We start from the raw sequence: 18231 nt of genomic DNA on the forward strand, positions 1-18231 counted from the left end.
AGCAAAGATATTTACGGTGATATTGCACACAAACTGATTGAGTGAAAGCAAGTTTGCCTTAATATCGCAATGTCTCCTTGCAATCTTCATTAAATATTTCCTCACAGTGCAAGAAACGCATTCCGCCTAATCATCCAGGAAAATCATCGGTGGACATAATCAATCTGGTGTACAGTCTTTTCAATAAAGTCTACCTGAGCTTAGCCGTAGAGCTCAGATCTCTATTCAAAACAATTGTCACGAAGACGTGTCGGACAATTTTTTATTGAGCGACTGCTTGGCTGGGTCCTTACCGGTAACTTTATCGCTACGAGCAGAGATATGAGCCAACTTGCTCAGATGGCTCGCAAAGAATACTATGCTGGCTGGTAATATCGAACGCATCATTGGGGACCAAAAGTGATGTCAAAGCTTATTTAGTGCCAAAATTGTTCTAGAGCCGGCATACTAATAAAAAGCACCGTCGCACGCAGCCATTGAATGGTTTGAGCCATCTCACATAAATGCTTATCTATCTGTATGTTTTGGGTCGTTCTTACGGAATTCTTGCTAAAATATATTTTCTCTCAAGATTGCCGCAAAAGATAAGCTTGTGCTTCGTCCTGTACTCGGAACTTGCCACACGTTCAGTGTCAAGGTCAGGACGGTAGTACAAGAAGCCTCAAAATATGATATATCAACTCAACAATCTAGCCAGATGTTTTGATAAATGTAAGCTCAAACCCACCTCGCTTACCAAACATCTCGCACTACAACACATATTGCATCTGACCCGCACGCTATGCATTGCGTCATGAAACGTCGTCACCACCATGTGATATAACATGTGATCGACACAAAGGTGCATCTGCCAATCAAAAGAAACAATCACCTTGTCACCATGATATTTGTTTTGAAAAAGATCTGGCGTCGATCGATGTCTGCGAAGCCGCACGATCTGTAAAAAACATGAATGGCTTAGATGCGAGTAGGTGGACTCTGAGGCTGACAGGAGCATATTAAATATGAAGTAGTTTTTCTCGAGAAACAGACTGCTCTTCCGTGCTGCTTTGGGCTGGTAAGACTCAAACATGAATACGCGTATATGATCATCGCCATCTAGTTGGATTAAAGCACTGCCTACGACAAAGGCCGAACCGTCTCAGGCGATTTGGATTCGATATGACCGAAAACGACACTTTCATGAGACATTCGTGGCCTTGATGACTATATCCTCCGCATCTTTACATAACATAATCTAGAACGAGACTTGGTGAGTGTCGGCACAATTTACACCAACTTTGCTAGTCGTGGTCTTACCAAGCTACTGTCCTAAGTCTCATTAGTACGGCTGTACAGGTCATGCCGCTATAAACTTGTTCCTATGCGGAATCTGCGTGTGGCACATACTTTTTATTAAGCTGTTTCAAAAGAGATAAATATTAATCAAAGATGCAATTTTTCGTGTTGGCGAATAGCATAATGTAAGAAAAAAGCACATACATCCAAGAGCTACTCGCAAGTGTTTGATGTAGATGTTCACATCCGATTCTCCGTGCTGTGGGTAGCGGTATGTACATTGGCATCATGCAGCTTAAAAAGATGTGTCACTAGGCGATCGAGCGTCACTTATACATTAGACAATCCCTAGGATTCTGGTCACTTCCACAACATCCCATCCGGTGTACTCACTGCAGTAAGAAAGATGCTACTTTCTCAAGAGCGCAAACGATGCGATTCCGCTGTGCTGCAGAATAGTATGGCTTCAATTCGGCATTTGTGCGTGAGCGGTGGCAGCGCTTTTCTTATAACAAGCTTGCACAATTCGCCACCTGCTGTTAGACTTTCTGACACAGAAGATAACTACCGAGTGAAGAAATACCACTCTCGTTTTGTGCCGAAAATTAAGCATCGGCGCTGTCATATCATAATCTTCTTTGGAAAGGACTTATCCATGACGAATGATGAGACCAGATCGTTCTATGGTAGTAATTGTACCGCCTGAGTATCATCATTGACTTGATTATCGTGCGAACATTGCCTAGAACACTCCTGATGATAAATGGAAGAATGTACTCGAGGGTAATGAGAGGCAACTTCCATCACTATATCTATCTCGGTCACATCTTTCACCACTTACTCCAGGAGTTACTACTCCGCAACCTTAGCGTGTCAAAGTTAGTTCAGCTCAGAGAAATTGTCACTCTGCCAAATATCTGATAGTGAATTAATTTACTTTTCAGCTCGTACTCCATTCAGAGCGAAAACATGAGCCTTCTAGACAGCTGAGTATTCAGTGCTGCATTTAAATCTCGAGACTAAGTCATCGCAAACACTGGTACAAATGACGAGAATGGGATAACTATATCGTAGTGATATGGTATTATAACTTCATGTTAAAGGAATTCTTGAAGCTTCTCGCTCTGACAAACTCATTCACGCTGGTATATCTAATCCCTTGACATCTACGGATATAGTATGCAGACATTTTCGAATAATAGTCACCCTGTCGAAACTTATCAGGTATCTAATTCTACAAGATTTTCTTCTACACCATCAATCACAATGCTAAAAAGCTTCGTGCTTACACGCCATGTACGGCCTTCTCTCCTTCACGTCACAACGTTTCCATCTCGTCATCTACTATCATTTTCCACTTTAATTACCGATAATTCACCGCTCATTTCAACTGATAAAAAGTTATCGAATTTGTCAATTCATGTGACCCCAGCAGAGGACTCACTCTTTTCCTTCCTTGAGTATATTCAACGATTGTATACTCCAAAGACACAATTACGAGTAGCTGGTGGATGGATTCGAGACAAATTACGAGGATGTGAGAGCAAAGATATTGACATTGTGCTTGACAATTTAAAGGGTGCAACGTTTGCTCGGTATATCACGAAATTCCAACGAAGTCGCAGGTTACCACTCAGTTCTGTCGGTGTCGTCAAGGCAAATTCCGAGAGATCAAAACACTTGGAGGTTGCAACTGTAAAAGTTGAAGGATTTACAATTGATTTCGTGCATTTACGAAAAGAAGATTGCAAGGTTGACAATTGTAATTCCAAAGTTACGTTTGCATCGCCAGAAGATGATGCGAATCGACGAGACTTGACGATCAATGCATTGTTTTTTAATCTTCACACGCGACTTGTAGAAGATTTTACAGGAAAAGGAGTGGAAGACATCGAAAAGGGTATTATACGCACACCGAAAGAGCCCAAACTAACGTTTTTGGACGATCCGTTGCGAGTATTAAGAGCTCTGAGGTTTGCATGTGAGTTTGGATTTACGTTGGATCCAGCACTTGAACATGTGGTGCTAGAACAGCGAGAGATTGCTATCAAATTGGCTTTAAACGTCAGTCGTGAACGTATTGGTATCGAAGTACGCAAGATGCTTGCAGGTAAAGACCCTACTGAATCGTTTGAGTTGCTAAGGAAGTTTCATTTATTGGATCTGGTATTCAATAATCTGATTGACAAAGAACGTAGAGATGATGGCATATCGCAGTGTACCCCACGAGAATGGACCGAGTCGATTCAGAAGCGCGCTTTGCACTGTCTAAAGTATCTACAACACAGTCGACTAGCACTCGCCAAGTGCGCGATCTCGAATGTTGAGGCGACAGCTGCGATCTTTACACCGCTGTTTCTACGTCAGGTTCCTATGATTATTTATGATGAACATGTGAACAAGACTTTGGATAGTTTCCAAGATATTACGGAGCGAGAGATAGTCGAGAGTTCACTGAAGTTTTTGACTTCTCGAGATACTATCAAAGCAAAACTTGATTTGAATGAAATTGTAGAAATGCTGAAAGTGAATGTGAAGTGGCCGAAGCCTGCAGGAAAACGTGTGGCTTTGATCATAGAGGCAATAGCGACATATCCAGAAACTTTTCAGGATGTTCAAGGCCTTGATGCTGCTAGGATAAGCATCCAGCATTGCATTCAACAATTTATATGGATGACAAAGTATCACTCAGTCATTGTGCCTGCTTTAACCATCTTGGTCTCAACTTGTACTTTTGAGAGGGAGATTGTCGATGACGAAATTTTAAAGATGCAAGAAAAGATGCTCAAGGCGTATTTGGATATGGCAAAAACATACGCTCGAATTAACAGTGAGACATCAAAGAGGATTGAGAGTCAGCGTCAGCGTTTAGATGGCAAGACTATCCAGGAACGATTTGGTCTTGAATCTAATCATGAAATCGCAAAAATTCTGAACGTGCTACAAGTTTGGGAAAAGATTCATCCAAATGCAAGTATTGAAGAGAAAATCATGTTCGTAGATCGATTACGACCTCAATTACGCTCTCAAGAAGATACTGGAACTTGAAAAGTGATGAACGTAGATTTTAATTTCCAAATTTGGAAACGAAAATATCATTTGATACAAAAAACTGACTTTAATACAGAATTAAAAACTAATATTCTTGGTTTTACTCACATGACTGACTGTATAACTGTCATACATTTAGTTTTCAAAAACAAAGTTTGAAGGTTTTTGATGCCGTTCCGATTGAATTTCAAGATCACGTTTTCGTGCACTTCGTTCTCGTCCTCGATCACTACGAGGACGTTCACTTCGATCTTTACGTTCTCGTCGTCGTTCGATATTGTCATCACGTTTACGTCTCGATATTTTCTCGTTTTGATCAGGTTGTCGAGATCGATGTGAATTTTCAGTTTGATCCTCACTTAAAGCAGCACGACGACTTACTTTACGTACTGAAGGAGGCTGAAGTGGTTCCAATACAGTAGCAGTACGACGACTTGACTTGATTAAGGAAGCAGGTTCATAAGTTCCAGCACCACATACTTCTTCATCAGAATGTAGACTACTTGGTGCATAATTTGGATGAATATGTGGAACACTATGCCGTTCATCAAGAGTTTTTTTCTGTCGATTTTGACTCTTTCTTCCACCAAGCATTGCAACGGATGGAGTACTTTGTTCAGCATGAAAGCCATCTGCTTTTGTATTCAATCGCATTCGCCACACTAAAGCAATGACAAATAAAAGAGCAAGTACACAAATGACCAAAGCCCCAATCATCATCCACGGTTGCCAAAATTTGGAATCCCCATCTCCATTTGAACTCACAGACGTCGAAGAAGGTGTTGAAGACGCAACAATGGAAAACTTTTGTCCACTTGTTGTTGCATTCTCTCCTGCTTTCACACTATGACCTCGTACAACCGCTTGAATATAAATAAAACCCTCTTTCACAGTCACACCAGCTTCCATGACGGCAACAAGTGCATCGTCGTATGAGACTTCAACCATCTCGACATTATTCACGGAATCGCGTGAGCCATTTCCAGACAAGGGATAAATGATTTTGGATGTATTGGCAATTTTAAGGGTCAGATCCAAGTCGTTCTGCAATGTTGTCTTGCTTCCAACAGATCCAGGAGGATCCGTCCATACGATCGTAACACGAAGATTCACATTGACTGTTAACATAAAATGAAATGTCACTTCACTACCTTCTGTTACGCTTGGTTCGGATCCAGTTGACGAATTTGGAAAAAAGTAGATTGTATTAGATCCACCGGATGAAGACGAAGAAGACGCTTGACTGTCATCCATAAACGTTACGAGATTCAGCATCGTTGGTTTACCGTATCCTTGGCTGTAATCGGGGTACGACGTCAGCGTCTTTGCGGTAGCTTCAAGAGCCACACAAGATGTAACACCGGTACTTGGCTCTATTAGACGACGAGACATGGCTTCTCCACTATGGAGCAAAAGCGCTTTTATCAATGATGCAGGGATTGTATCCATACCATACGTGGGATCTGCTACGCCATTTTTCCACCAGCCATCACGTAGCCATTCATAAATCAGAACAGCCATACCAGCAACTACAGGCGTAGCTTGAGACGTTCCTTGCAACGAACATACAGCCGAAGACTTGACTTTTGATCCTGGTTTTTCAGACTGTGAGGAAATAACAGACATTCCAGGAGCAACAAGATCTGGTTTCTGTCTTCCGTCAAGTGTAGGACCAATAGAAGAAAAAGACGCGACTGTGCGTTCATTAAGAACGGATGGACATGATGTAGCAGAGAAAGATGCTGCAGCATTTAGACTTGCACCTACCGAAATGACATTTTTCGCGCCGGACGGGCTACTGATTGTATGATCACCTTTTTCGCCGCTATTCCCTGCTGCTACAACAATGAGAATCTCTGGATTGTCGTAAATATATTCATCCACTTGCTGCGTCTGCGCGTTGTAATCATTCGCGCCTGTGCCCCACGAAAACGAAAATACTTTGGCACCGGCAGCGACTTGTGCTGCCATTAAATTCTTCACTTCACCAGGAGTTTCAAGCGATACATCGCATCCACTTTTTCCAGCACACTTGGATTCTTGTTTTCCAATATCCATAAATGCAATTCGAGCACTGGATGCAATCCCAAGATCTCGATTTTGCCCTGTGTACGAACTTCCTGCTACAATACCAGACACGTGTGTACCGTGACCGCACGTTACATCTTCCGATTCATCGACACTGTTTGCAAAAGTTTGATACGAAACAACTTTGCGTGCTGTCATGTCCTCATTGTCGTACATTTTGCGAGAATCCTGGTCAAATTGGTCGTGATCAATATAAAGACCAGTGTCTGTGATTCCAACAATGATAGAACTACCGGTAATATTGTGTGCCTGCATGATATCTACGCCGACAAGATCCTGTAAATATTCATCAAGTCGTCGACTCGTGTGCTCTACTGTCTCTATCGATTCAGACACATCCATATATTGCTGACGAAGTAGCCGCTGCTCCAGTGCAAGTGTTTTAAGAGCACTCGTTGTGACAACCTGTTGCAAATCCACCCACTCGACAGCTTCGTCATCTAATATAATCGCCAGAGCTTGTGTCCACGTATCATAATCATCCACTGCTGCTTGTTGCAAGACTCCACCAATTTCTGCTGTCGATTTCTTCATTGTAATTAAATTTTGAATCCCCGTTGCTCGAGTGACATAAGTTGAAAGTCTTTTAAATGCTTGTGCAGTGTTAACAACCTTAGCCAGTCGAATTTCAAGAGGTGGTCCTTCTTTCTTTTCACTTGAGACTCTTGAAAAAGCATACGAGCTTTTTGCAAATGGCATGAGTTTTAAAATTGCTGGTAAAACAGTCACACTGTCGACACAATCGAGTGCTAATATATTATCACCTACAGTCGCACTAACGTGCACAAGCATCACGGTTGCTGTAGTTCCACTCTGATCACTTCTCGTTAAAAATGGTGTGTGACTCTCACTTGTAGCAGGCCAAATCGTTTTAATCTGTTTCAAACACTGAAGCTCTTGACTTTTTGTGTGCAGCTTGATCAATGTCGGTTTGATCTCCATTTGATCTTCTTCATCATCTAATTCAGCAGAATATTTAGCTAACAATTCTTTTTGTAAAAATTGAAGTTGACAAGCATCGTATGCTGCATTTTCACCAGATAGCATAGCATCATACGCAGTACTAAACGAATGATAAAAGTTCGCAAATGCATCAGTTTCTGGATCACCAATCGATAAGGTCACATCCGTCACGCTTGAACACGAAACGACACTAATAATTGTCACGTCCTTACCATCTTCACTCGCTCCATGAACATCTCCAGTCACTGCTGTTTGATTTGTATGATTTTGATTCTCAAACGAAAATGCTGGTCGTAGTCTTCGTTGCGTTCGATGTCGTGAAGGTTCTAAAAGAAATGATCCACAATTACTTTCGAAACATTCAGACGTTTGAACCAAATGACGATAGGCCAATGCTACGTGTGATGTACTGCAGTGATACGCACAAAAAGCTTCTTGATCAATAAATTGTAATCCTCTTCTATCAATCAAATACGACGTGGTTGTGCGTAGTAGTGTCAAGACCAAACCAAAGAAGAGCATGCGTTTGGTCCGACGCAGCAACATGCCAGCTAAAGTCTCTGTGCTTAACTTGCTGTCCTATTGTACTACAGTTGCAAGTCGCCATACGGTCGTCAGGCAAAGACACCTACCTTTACCTATTCTTAAAGCTTTAGATGGGAACGTCTGGCTTTGCTCATACTGTTGTGTGGACGTAATTTGGACTCGAATATTATAGAAAGAGTAACCCATACAAAACCGGATGGAGTAGAAGTAATGAGCGTATAATCGTGCAATTAGTGGGGTTTTCGTTTCTTAAGTAACATTGCACACTATTTAGTTTGGGTCAAATGCTAGATTTATGGGGGTAAGATGCTGACGAACTATTATAAGTTTCTAAAAAGTGTTTTCTCGTGAAGATGGCTTGACTCTGAACATAGGCAGAAACAGTGTTGTTTGTACAAATGTACTTCGAAGGTACTGTAATGTTGATGATACAAGCGAACCATTTTACTTACGGATGGCAAAATGGAAAGACTAGTTATACCTGTGAGGAAAATATAGATATGTTCAGAATAGTCATACTTGATTCTTGAATATCAGAATTTTTATTATCAATGATTCCATTTTCTAAACAACGCAGCAATTTCACAATTAGAACAGATTATTTTATCAGACGTTATCGTTAATATGTAGCATTTATAATGTTCGTGAAGTATGACACCAAACGATGTCAGTATCTCGTGCATTTTCTGAATTATTAGATTGAAAAATCTCACGAAACACATCGATGTGTAGAGTTACGTTGCTCGATATTACAAAACAAAGCAGGAACGAAGTATATCTATCCATTATGTAGCCACAATACGATATAGTAAGCATCTACAATATGCTGGGTGAATAAATCTATAGACACTACGCAATTTGTATTTAACATGGAGCTACTGATTCTGCAGCTTCTATAGTAGAGAGACGTGGATTGGCTTAAAAAGGACCAATGTTGTGCTTCCTTTTGAGCGTACGTTGGCTTCTTGATTTGATTAACATGACACAGCAGACCACCAGAGCAGAAATTCGCAGGTAGAATGTTGAGGTATCGTCACAAGATTGTGCTTTATGCATGTAGATGAAGACATGGAATTTTCACGAATTGCAACATTCAAGTCGGAAATTTTACGAACTTTCGCATTGGTTTTTGAGAGTTAAATATATTCTGAATTTAATTTTGATATGTCTAGAAATTATAAACTCAATTTTACTCTATATAAAATACTCAGTTTGGCCCAGATATCAGATATGATACCAATTAAACCATATACAACCAATCACCAACGCTTAAGCTATGAAGGTGCGCATATATGTCGGCGGTCTACCACTGGACGTCACAAATGTAGAGCTACGTGAGCGTTTTGGTCGCTTCGTAAGCGACACAGTAGACTGTCAGCTAACTGACGTTGATCTAATCAAAGCAAAGTCGATCACGACCGTGACGTCTTCTCCTGAAACGTCTCGTGGGTTCGCGTACTTAACGCTTGAAGGTGCTGCCGCCGAAGCTCAGAGCGAGAAGTTGCAAAAGACATTTCACCGTACAAAGTGGCGTGGTTCTCTACTGAAGGTACAGCTGGCGAAACCTTCGTATCAATTAAAACTTCAACGTGAGTGGGAGGAGGAAGCGGAGAAAAGATTGAAACAAGAAGAGAATCGATTACGAAGACAACAGCCGGTGAATTTGAATGAGTTCAAGCCATTAACGTTGTCAATTAAATTTCAGGGTAAGAAGATTACAAGATTCTTGGAAGAAGATGTAATAGTGAACGAAAAGGAATTTGAGACGAAGAGTGAAGTTGATGACACTGACGTCGAAATGGAAGCTAACGCAGATGACGTGCTGAATGAGGAGGATGTAGAAGCGTTTGTGAGAAAGATGGAACAAGTGAAAACGACACCATTGACAAAAGAAGAGGTGAATGCTCGTCGTTTGGCAACGTTGAAAGCTAAACAGGAGCGAAAAAAAGAAAACAAGGCAATGATTGTGATACCTCGTTTGGGTGAATCATTGAATAACAAAAAGATTACGTTTGACGATAGCGGGAATGAGTGTGAACCAGAGGAGACGAGCAAAGAGCATGACGTCATTACTAAATGGTTGGATTCGAGTGACGATGAAGCAGATGGAGACGAGCGTCGAGGACGTAAGACGTTGGATTTCTTAGGTGATGAAGAAGCAGACACTGCGACTGACAAAGAAACTCAACTTTCGTTTGCACTACGCCCCGAGTTTCTGGGAGAGAAAGGAAAAAAACTGTTTGAGCTGCAAAAGCGCTATGGAGGTGATTCGCGTTTTCGTTTAGATGCCCGCTTCTTGGAACAAGAGATGAACGAATATGGCGGTAACGAAGTTGATGAAGAAGAAGAATCGAACAAGGATGCGAATATTACGTTGCAGCACTCTGTAGAAGAGGAAAATAGCGAATTTGCTGAACGTCTTGCGCGCGAAATGCGCGAAGAGGAGACGATAGCACTACGTGTATTGTCAAAGCTTTTTCCTGACGTAGACGTAACGCGTTTGGAGCGTCGACTGTTTGAGCAACGCGTGCCAAAAGAGCCGCTAAAAGAGGCTGCGTGGATGGGCGAATTAAAGCGCTATGATCCGCGAGACGTTCATGCTTGCCGTGAGCTTGAGTTATCGATGACTTCGAGCTCAGCTCAAACTAAGATTGAGGATGAATCTACTTCAGATCGTCAACGCGTAGAAAAGGAAATCTTGACAGGTGGCGATCGATTTTTTTCAACCAGTGACCATCTTAGCTCGTTATTCACTCGTGTCCGAACAAACTCGGAAGACGGAATCGAAGGCGAAGCTGCTCTCGATGGTGTGACTTGTACTTCTGAGGCCAACTCCAATGCACCGTTTAAGCTCAGCTCACTTTTCTCCCTTTCAATGAATGGAGAGCAATCGTTGGCCGCAATGGGTGAACAGCTTCTTGAAGACGAGTCGACTGAAGCTACATCGAATGTCGAGAAGTGGGTCTTTTCCCAAGAGATCGACGATCACGATGATGAAGCGATGGCTACCGATAGTGAAGCTGGTGATGAGGTTGATGACAGTAACGACACGAAGGTCAATGAAACCAGCAAGCGAGTCAAGAAGAGTCTGGAAGATTTTATCGCTTTTGGTCGAACTTTTGTCGGGACGGAAGACGACGTCGCAGATTGGCCTGAACGCCGAAAGAAGCTCACACTCGACTACAAGCGCAAACGTCGAGATGCTGGTAAGATGAAGAAGCGAGCAGGCAAATTCCGGCAAACGAATGCAATAGCTGCAAGAGAAACTTCCAAAAGGAAGAAAACAAGACTCTAACTTGAATAAATAAAAAGCAGATAATGTCTGCTCCAGCCGGCTTCTCTCTCCCTGCTTTCGACACTTCTCATATATCTATTGTACCTTTAATTACGTGCGCAGCGGCGATGTCGCATCGACTCTGCGACTTTCTATTGCCATTGATTTGACATGCGGTGGTGGTGACTTGCTGCGACGGCGCTGTGGACTCTCGTAAGGATGGTGCAGCGTCGTTGAGTGGCGCGTTACTTCATCAAATATTCCTGGTGTAGGTTCTGCTGTATTTCCATTTGATTGAACACCTGAGCCACTTGATGTCGATCTGGGTGAGCCCATTGGATGGCCATGCCTTGGTAGCGGACCAAAGTAGGGCTGCTGGTATGCTATCATTGTGCGGTGGTGGTAAGCAGCTGCCGCTGCTTGTTGGTGTAGTTGCTGATACTGAAGCAACAATGCGTTCGCAGCCCTAGCATCTAGCGATGGCAGCAACGACTCCCATCGGCTGTCTTCGTCCTCGTCACTTTTGTTAAGAGTCGCTGAGAATTGGCGTCCTGGTGATATATTGCTCTTCTTTATTAATGAAGTCGCTGTTTTCCCGTGCCATGTTTGTCTCGGATGAATTAACAGGTCTGGACGCCATCCATCGCCACGACCGTACAGCTTCCAGCATCGCGCAAAAAACGCCTTGCTCTGTTCGTCATCCTTGATTTCTTCGTTCAAAAGCTCAGCATCGTCATCACTATGCACAGATTGAGAAACCAGCATTGCAGCTAGCCGATCTCTTGCAAGTCGAAATGCACGTTTCAGAATGGGAAAGACTTCGGCTGACACACTACGCGCCAAGTTGTTTTTGTCATCAAGTGGATCCACAATGTTACAGGCTCGGATAGGGAAAGCTATTGTCGACGCTCCCTTATGACCCGTAAGAGTCACGTCAAATGCTCCGAATTGGTCAGCCAAAGTGTCACGAATTGCTTCAATATCCTCCGCGTCAAGTCCTCTAGTCTTAGGTTTGGACTTGTACAAAGGAGTTTCATGAATCATTGCGGTCGCTAAATAGCTAAGCGGCACAGGGCCAAGCAAAGTTAATGCAGATTCGTGCCAAGGAAATTCTGCGAGTTGATCTAAAAACATATACAAAGCTTGTAGGGGGTGCGAAATTATGTCGCCGTGCTGATTGAACAGTGCCATGACGATCGTGTTCACAGCATAAGTCGAGAGAGCACCGTGGCTTGCCCCCATCACGTTAGATGGGGTGCTCCCCAGACCCAGCGCTCCGCCAGCCTCCACCGACGCAGCCTCCATGAAACCACTCGACTCATGTGTACACCAGGCTTTGATGAGAATAATACTTTTCTTAAACAAGTGGTGTCGTCCTACACGGGCTGCCATGGCATCCAGCAGACGGACAGCACCAAGTGCACCCACGCGGTTGGCTGTGATGTCGACAGAAATGTTGTCAATTGTACACTTGACAACTCGAACTTCTGCATTGATAAAAGTTACATTACGAACCGTGTTTGTCAAAATAAGAGAGCCACCGCTACTCGTGACAGTAGATGATGGAGCACAAGGTATGGTACTACTGCTCGTATCCCCAGATACACCGAGATCCAGCACAGTGCCAGCTCCCCCACTGCCGCCAGCGACACAGAGCGCCTGCATCACCATAAAATACCATGATGTCTCCAATTCTTGCGGCAGAAGTAAACAAATGTCGAGGTCGGAACCCGGCAAATACGTTTTCATGGGATACGAACCAGTAGGATAGAAGAGCGGGGCTGCCGCAAGTGGGAAGTGCGCGCTAATGATTCGTTGCACAAAAGAGATTACCTGTTGACGAACACGGTCAGCAGCCTCGCTAGGGCACATCCACTCTATAAGCTCATCTGCTTGACGAGCAGCTAACCCATCAACTGGAAATTGAGCTCGCAAGCTATTCACGCGGCGTTCAATAGCTGCTGCCTTTGCATGAGTTCGAGCCCCAGCTCTTCGTTTCTCCTCGTTTGCATAGATAGGAGACAATCTATTCAGCGCTAAAAGTCTTCGAAGCTCGCTAATCTCAGCGTTTTTTTCCTCGAGTAGCTTTTGATGCGCCCTCAATTGCTGTTGATGTTGCTCCGCAGCTTGCAGTGCCTGACCATAAGCGATGGGCCGAATTACAAGCGACGGCTTCAAAGTGCCAGATGTAGCGCTTGGAGACGAAGTCTCAGGATGAGGATGAGAACGACTGTGTTCAGAAGCCACCATAGAGGCCTGAGGGAAATTCGAAGAAGCTTCATTGGTAGGCAAGACATCACAAGGACGCTGCGTTTCAGTGGCTATATCGGCAAGAACCTTGAGTGCTCGCTGAATATCATCTTGCAAAGCGTCACTCATCTGTTTGCGGTCAGCGCGAGCCAAGGCTTCCTCGATAGCGCTCTTGTCACGCTCGTCAGATGCGTGCTGTAGACTTGCACGTAGCTTTTTGAGTTGCCGCTCGCGTTTTTTCAAGTACTTCTCGTCCATAAGCACAGCCTTCATTTTACTATGACCATCTTTCCCATCTTCGCTACTCCCTGAAGCCTCCTCGTTCGGTTCTTTGTATACGATGCAAGGTGCAGATACTTCCAGAGGGTGACATGACTGGTCCTTGTTCCCCTCACGACGTATACTTTCATTGAGTGATGCAGAGTTGTTATTGACTTCCAACGTCTCATGCTTTATATGATTGCGGCCACAATTGCTAGAATGCGCCTGGGAATCGATTGTAAATGATACGGCTTCCGAGGGTTCATCAATTTCATCATCCATCATGCTTTCCCACGCTTCATCGCGAGTCATACTTACCGTTGCCTTTGCCACTGGAGGTGAAGTAGTAGCAGCTACTGTTGCCCTTGCACTGCACCGCGTTGGAGTCTCTAGAGGTTTCTCACTTTCTAGCTTTGTATCCTTGATTCCAATCTCCTCATCAGTAGTCACTGACACACCCTCTTTAGGCCCTCCTTGTTCCGTATTGAAATCAGAATCTAGCTGCTTATCATCGATGCTCACTCTAGTCTCAATTCTGAGGTCATTTTGCGTCAAGTCGGAAGTATCGCTTGCTGTAATGTTACGACAACGGTCAATTTTTTCTTGCTCCATCCTATTTTCGTCGTCCTCAACTGTTTGCTGCTGTATTCGCTGCTCCTCCTGCCCTTGTCGCTCTTCTTCGTCCTCCAGCAGTACGTAACCCGCAGAAAATCTTTCTTTCTTACTCGCATGGGCACTGCTGCCAGCAGCCCTTTTCTTCTTTTTTTTCTTTTTCTTTTTGTTCTTACTGGAAGTGCTGCTTCCATTTGAATTCAATACCCCAGCACTATCCTTCTCGTCCGCATTTAACTCCAGCCAAGCAAGTGCTTCGCGCTGTTTTCGCTGTTCAAAAATACGACGACGCTCGCGGGTTTCTTGCAGTTCTAACTGCGCTTCCATGTTGTTCGCAAAAGTACTTAAAATCTCTTTATAATCCTCTTCTGCAGCGTTAAATTGTTCACTAGCAAGTCGTAGTCGCGCACGACAAAGCAAAGCGTGTAATGCTACATTGCTAGTAATCCTCCCGTTCGATCCGTATTTCTCCCCTTTTCCTTTTTTGTGACTACCGACGTGCACTGTTCCGCCCGAAGCAAGCTCCATTGTAACTTTTACAGTATTAGCCGCTTTATCCGCTCCTGACTTGTCAAAGTGTGCATGAATGATCGAGGAATAGTCATTCTCTGCCTCTTGGATCATCCCCAAGGCTTCATACAATTGCCCTCGCATCTTTAATCCATCAATAAAAAAACCATTTCTTTGCAATATGGCTGTGACTTCATCCACAGCGGCCTTCAGATCACCGCGTTGTCGATATAATTTCGCACGAGCCATCGCTACTTCAAAATCGTTAGGATCAATTTCAAGAGCACTAGAGTATTCTTTTAGCGCATCCTCATATCGTCCAAGATGCATCAACGCTTCACCCCGCAGCCGCAACGTCTCAATATTCTGCGGCTCAAGTTCCATAGCTTTCGTATAATCCTGCAATGCTCGTTTCTCGAGTCGTCGAGACTCAATTCCTCTATACAGTTCGGGATTTGGCAACTTGGTTGGATAGGCCAGCTTTACCCCGCGTTTCATGGTCGTTGGACCCGTCTTCAAACTTGGTGACGTCTGGCCTAGCTCCACAGCTGCTAACTCAGCATCCTTTTGTTCTCGTATATCTTCTTCGAGTGCTAACCGCTGAAGTAACTTTCCTCTTTCCATCAACACCTCCAACACACGTGCGTTTGATTTAACGGTCAATTCCTGAGGTGCCACAAAACCTGCAAGTCCACCAACACCTCCTGACGCATCAAAATGCCGACTCTCTTCCGTTTCTTCTCGCAGCTCAAGGAATCGATCAAAGTCATGCAACGCGAGCAGATCTTGATGACACTGTAAATAGAGTTGCGCTCGGTCATAATAAAGATTGGCATCTCGATGACCACCGGCCGAATTTTCAGCATGACAGAGATCTTCTAATGCATGAGTAATATTGTTCATAGCTCGGTATACTTTAGCGCGAGCCAAGTACAAGCCTCGTAACTGCACTAAACCTGGAGTTGAAGCCTGACCATCATTCCGTGATGCAATCAGACTGTAATCATGAAGTAACCCTTGAGTCGCTGCAAGGTTAATAGCTTCGTTGTAGTCAAGCATAGCGGCGTGGTGTTCCCCTAAAGCCGCATAAGCTTTACCTCGTTTTGCAAAGAGCTCTGCACTCTTTGGTGTCATTTGCATGACCTGAGAAAAGTCTTCAATTGCTGCTTTATACTTTTTAGTAGCAAGAAAACAGAGTCCACGCTGGTGGTATAGCTTAACAGTACTGCTCGTGGTGCCTAAGTCAGATGAGAATGATAAGAGAGTCTCTAATGCTTCACTTAATAATGGAATGGCTGCATTAAACTGTTTCCGTTCCATAAGAGAGACTCCGCGCTCAGCGGCGCGCTCAGCTGAGCTGAGGGACCGGCGGACATGATTTGTCGTGTTGAGTTGCTGCAGTGTACGATATTGATCGATACCAGTACGAAGGAGGTATGTGTCCTTGCTGGCTAAGTTATTACCATTTGCGTTCATCTTGAGGTTCATTTGCATCTTCATTCGTGTGGCCATTGGAATTTGAATGTTCTTGTCTACTTCGTCAAATTTGTCCGATTTCTTTTTGTTGCGACTCGTGTGGCTGCTCGGTTTGTCCGTCTTCATTACTGACCGTAATTGCCACGGTCACTAAGGCTTAGAAGCGCCTAGTGATTATGAAGGGGGAGTGCTGCTGACTGTGCCGCCGCTTGGCTGTTGATGCACAAGTTTGTGTCCGGTTGAACGATATTTCTTCCAATAGGGTTTGCTAAATCTTTTATTCTGACCAATCACAACGCTTTCACGTTTCAGTCCACACGATAGGAATAAATTATAATATTCAAACAGGAATGGCCGCAACTTTGGCTCGCAGTCTACGCGCGTGTACTCGCCAATCAGGATCGCTGTTGACGCGCACCTTTGCATCATCTGCTACCTTTGAAACTCAGCCTAAATTCTCCGTGGTTGATCATCCCGTAACAGCTGACACTATCAAGCCTGAAGATTATTTTGCCATTGTCAAGCTTGCTGGGACGCAATATAAGGTGGTACAGGGGGACATTGTCATCACTGAAAAATTAAAGGAAGCAAAGGTTGGTGAAATAATGGACATTGATCAAGTACGTTGTTTAAGATTGTTTGGAAAAACACAGCACAGATTTTACTATTTGGTATTTATCCTCGCAGGTACTTCTCTTAGGAAATGTGAATCAGACAATTGTTGGACGGCCACTTGTAGAAGGCGCTAAAGTACGTGCTCGCGTGGAGGAGCAAACACTGGATGCCAAAATCGATGTGTTTAAGAAGAAACGTCGAAAGAATTACCGCCGTTGGAATGGATTTCGTCGTCAGGTTACAGTGCTGCGTGTGACGGACATTGTCCCCATTGATGCTTAAATGGAGGTGTAGAGGATAGGAAAGGTTATGCTGCTGGCAAGTCTAAAATTTATTTTATTTTGCTTTCAGCTAAATTATTCCAAATAACAGTTGACTATGTAGTCCCTTTCACAGTTTTAAGTATCACGATTACTTGACTGGCCCAGATAGCTTCACGCTCAATCTCCAAAGAGTCAGCAGACCCGTACGCTCCTCGATCACAATGGCCCACCCGGAGCATGACCACGTGAATGACCATGACCACGATGAACATCACGAAGATGTAGACTCTGATGACGAGATCCCGGCACTTGAAGAAGCTCCGGATGCCGCTGATGCCGAAAAGGGCAAACACAATCGCTCGGAAAAGAAATCGCGCAAAGCCATGCAGAAGCTTGGCATGAAGCCTGTGGGTGGCATTATTCGTGTCACGATAAAGAAGAACAAAAATGTGCTGTTTGTTATTTCCAAGCCTGACGTCTTCAAGAGCACTGTCAGCGAAACTTATGTCGTCTTTGGTGAGGCCAAGATCGAGGATCTGAACGCTCAATCTCAGTCCTTAGCTGCTCAACAATACAAAGCACCTTCTGCTGAGTCTACTGTTGGAACTGCAGCCGCTATTGATGAGACCGAAGAGGATGATGAGGACGTCGATGACTCGGAAATTGATGCTAAAGACATTCAACTTGTCATGAGCCAAGCTGGCGTAAGCAAAAGCAAGGCTGTAGCCGCTCTACGCTCGAATGACAATGACATCGTCAATGCCATCATGGAGCTCACTATGTAAACCGTAATTTAGCTAACGTTAAGACGGAGCAAAATCTATTTGGGTTCTTTTGAATATTAAGCTATTATTTTGTCATCCTTTTTTTAAGATCCAAAGTTGATAATTGGATTAAAACAAGCTGCTGAAGAATCACACATAACCAAGCTGGGTTTTTTTAAGTTTGAAAAAAGATGAAGAGGATCATTAATTTAGGTGCTTAAGGCAGAAAGGTGAGCGAATATTTGTTTGCGACGTGTATCAAATGCGTAGTATGGTTTGT

General features: G+C 43.7%; 5 protein-coding genes across 5 annotated transcripts; 3 read left to right on the plus strand and 2 right to left on the minus strand.

The window, feature by feature from the left end:
• Window positions 1-2544: 2544 nt before the first annotated feature.
• Window positions 2545-4326, plus strand: PHALS_01556 (trna nucleotidyltransferase poly polymerase; the record flags this gene model as incomplete). The annotated part of the gene is made up of 2 exons (XM_024715971.1): window positions 2545-3645; window positions 3826-4326. The coding sequence occupies 2 exons, from the start codon at window positions 2545-2547 to the stop codon at window positions 4324-4326; spliced, it is 1602 nt and encodes a 533-aa protein (XP_024581616.1).
• A 138-nt stretch (window positions 4327-4464) lies between these two features.
• On the minus strand, window positions 4465-7926 carry PHALS_01557 (serine protease family; the record flags this gene model as incomplete). Its single annotated transcript, XM_024715972.1, has 1 exon — window positions 4465-7926. One exon carries the CDS (start codon window positions 7924-7926, stop codon window positions 4465-4467), a length of 3462 nt encoding a protein of 1153 aa, XP_024581617.1.
• A 1276-nt stretch (window positions 7927-9202) lies between these two features.
• Window positions 9203-11221, plus strand: PHALS_01558 (Uncharacterized conserved protein; the record flags this gene model as incomplete). The annotated part of the gene is made up of 1 exon (XM_024715973.1): window positions 9203-11221. One exon carries the CDS (start codon window positions 9203-9205, stop codon window positions 11219-11221), a length of 2019 nt encoding a protein of 672 aa, XP_024581618.1.
• A 90-nt stretch (window positions 11222-11311) lies between these two features.
• Window positions 11312-16435, minus strand: PHALS_01559 (DNA polymerase sigma; the record flags this gene model as incomplete). The annotated part of the gene is made up of 2 exons (XM_024715974.1): window positions 11312-14427; window positions 14500-16435. 2 exons carry the CDS (start codon window positions 16433-16435, stop codon window positions 11312-11314), a joined length of 5052 nt encoding a protein of 1683 aa, XP_024581619.1.
• Window positions 16436-16659: 224 nt separating this feature from the next.
• PHALS_01560 (ribosomal protein l21) lies at window positions 16660-17972 on the plus strand (the record flags this gene model as incomplete). Its single annotated transcript, XM_024715975.1, has 4 exons — window positions 16660-16929; window positions 16997-17161; window positions 17226-17242; window positions 17309-17972. The coding sequence occupies 4 exons, from the start codon at window positions 16660-16662 to the stop codon at window positions 17970-17972; spliced, it is 1116 nt and encodes a 371-aa protein (XP_024581620.1).
• Between the last annotated feature and the right edge of the window lie 259 nt (window positions 17973-18231).

The sequence above is a fragment of the Plasmopara halstedii genome, assembly GCF_900000015.1.
Source record: "Plasmopara halstedii genome assembly, contig: Scaffold_1561, whole genome shotgun sequence".
NCBI lineage: Eukaryota > Oomycota > Peronosporomycetes > Peronosporales > Peronosporaceae > Plasmopara > Plasmopara halstedii.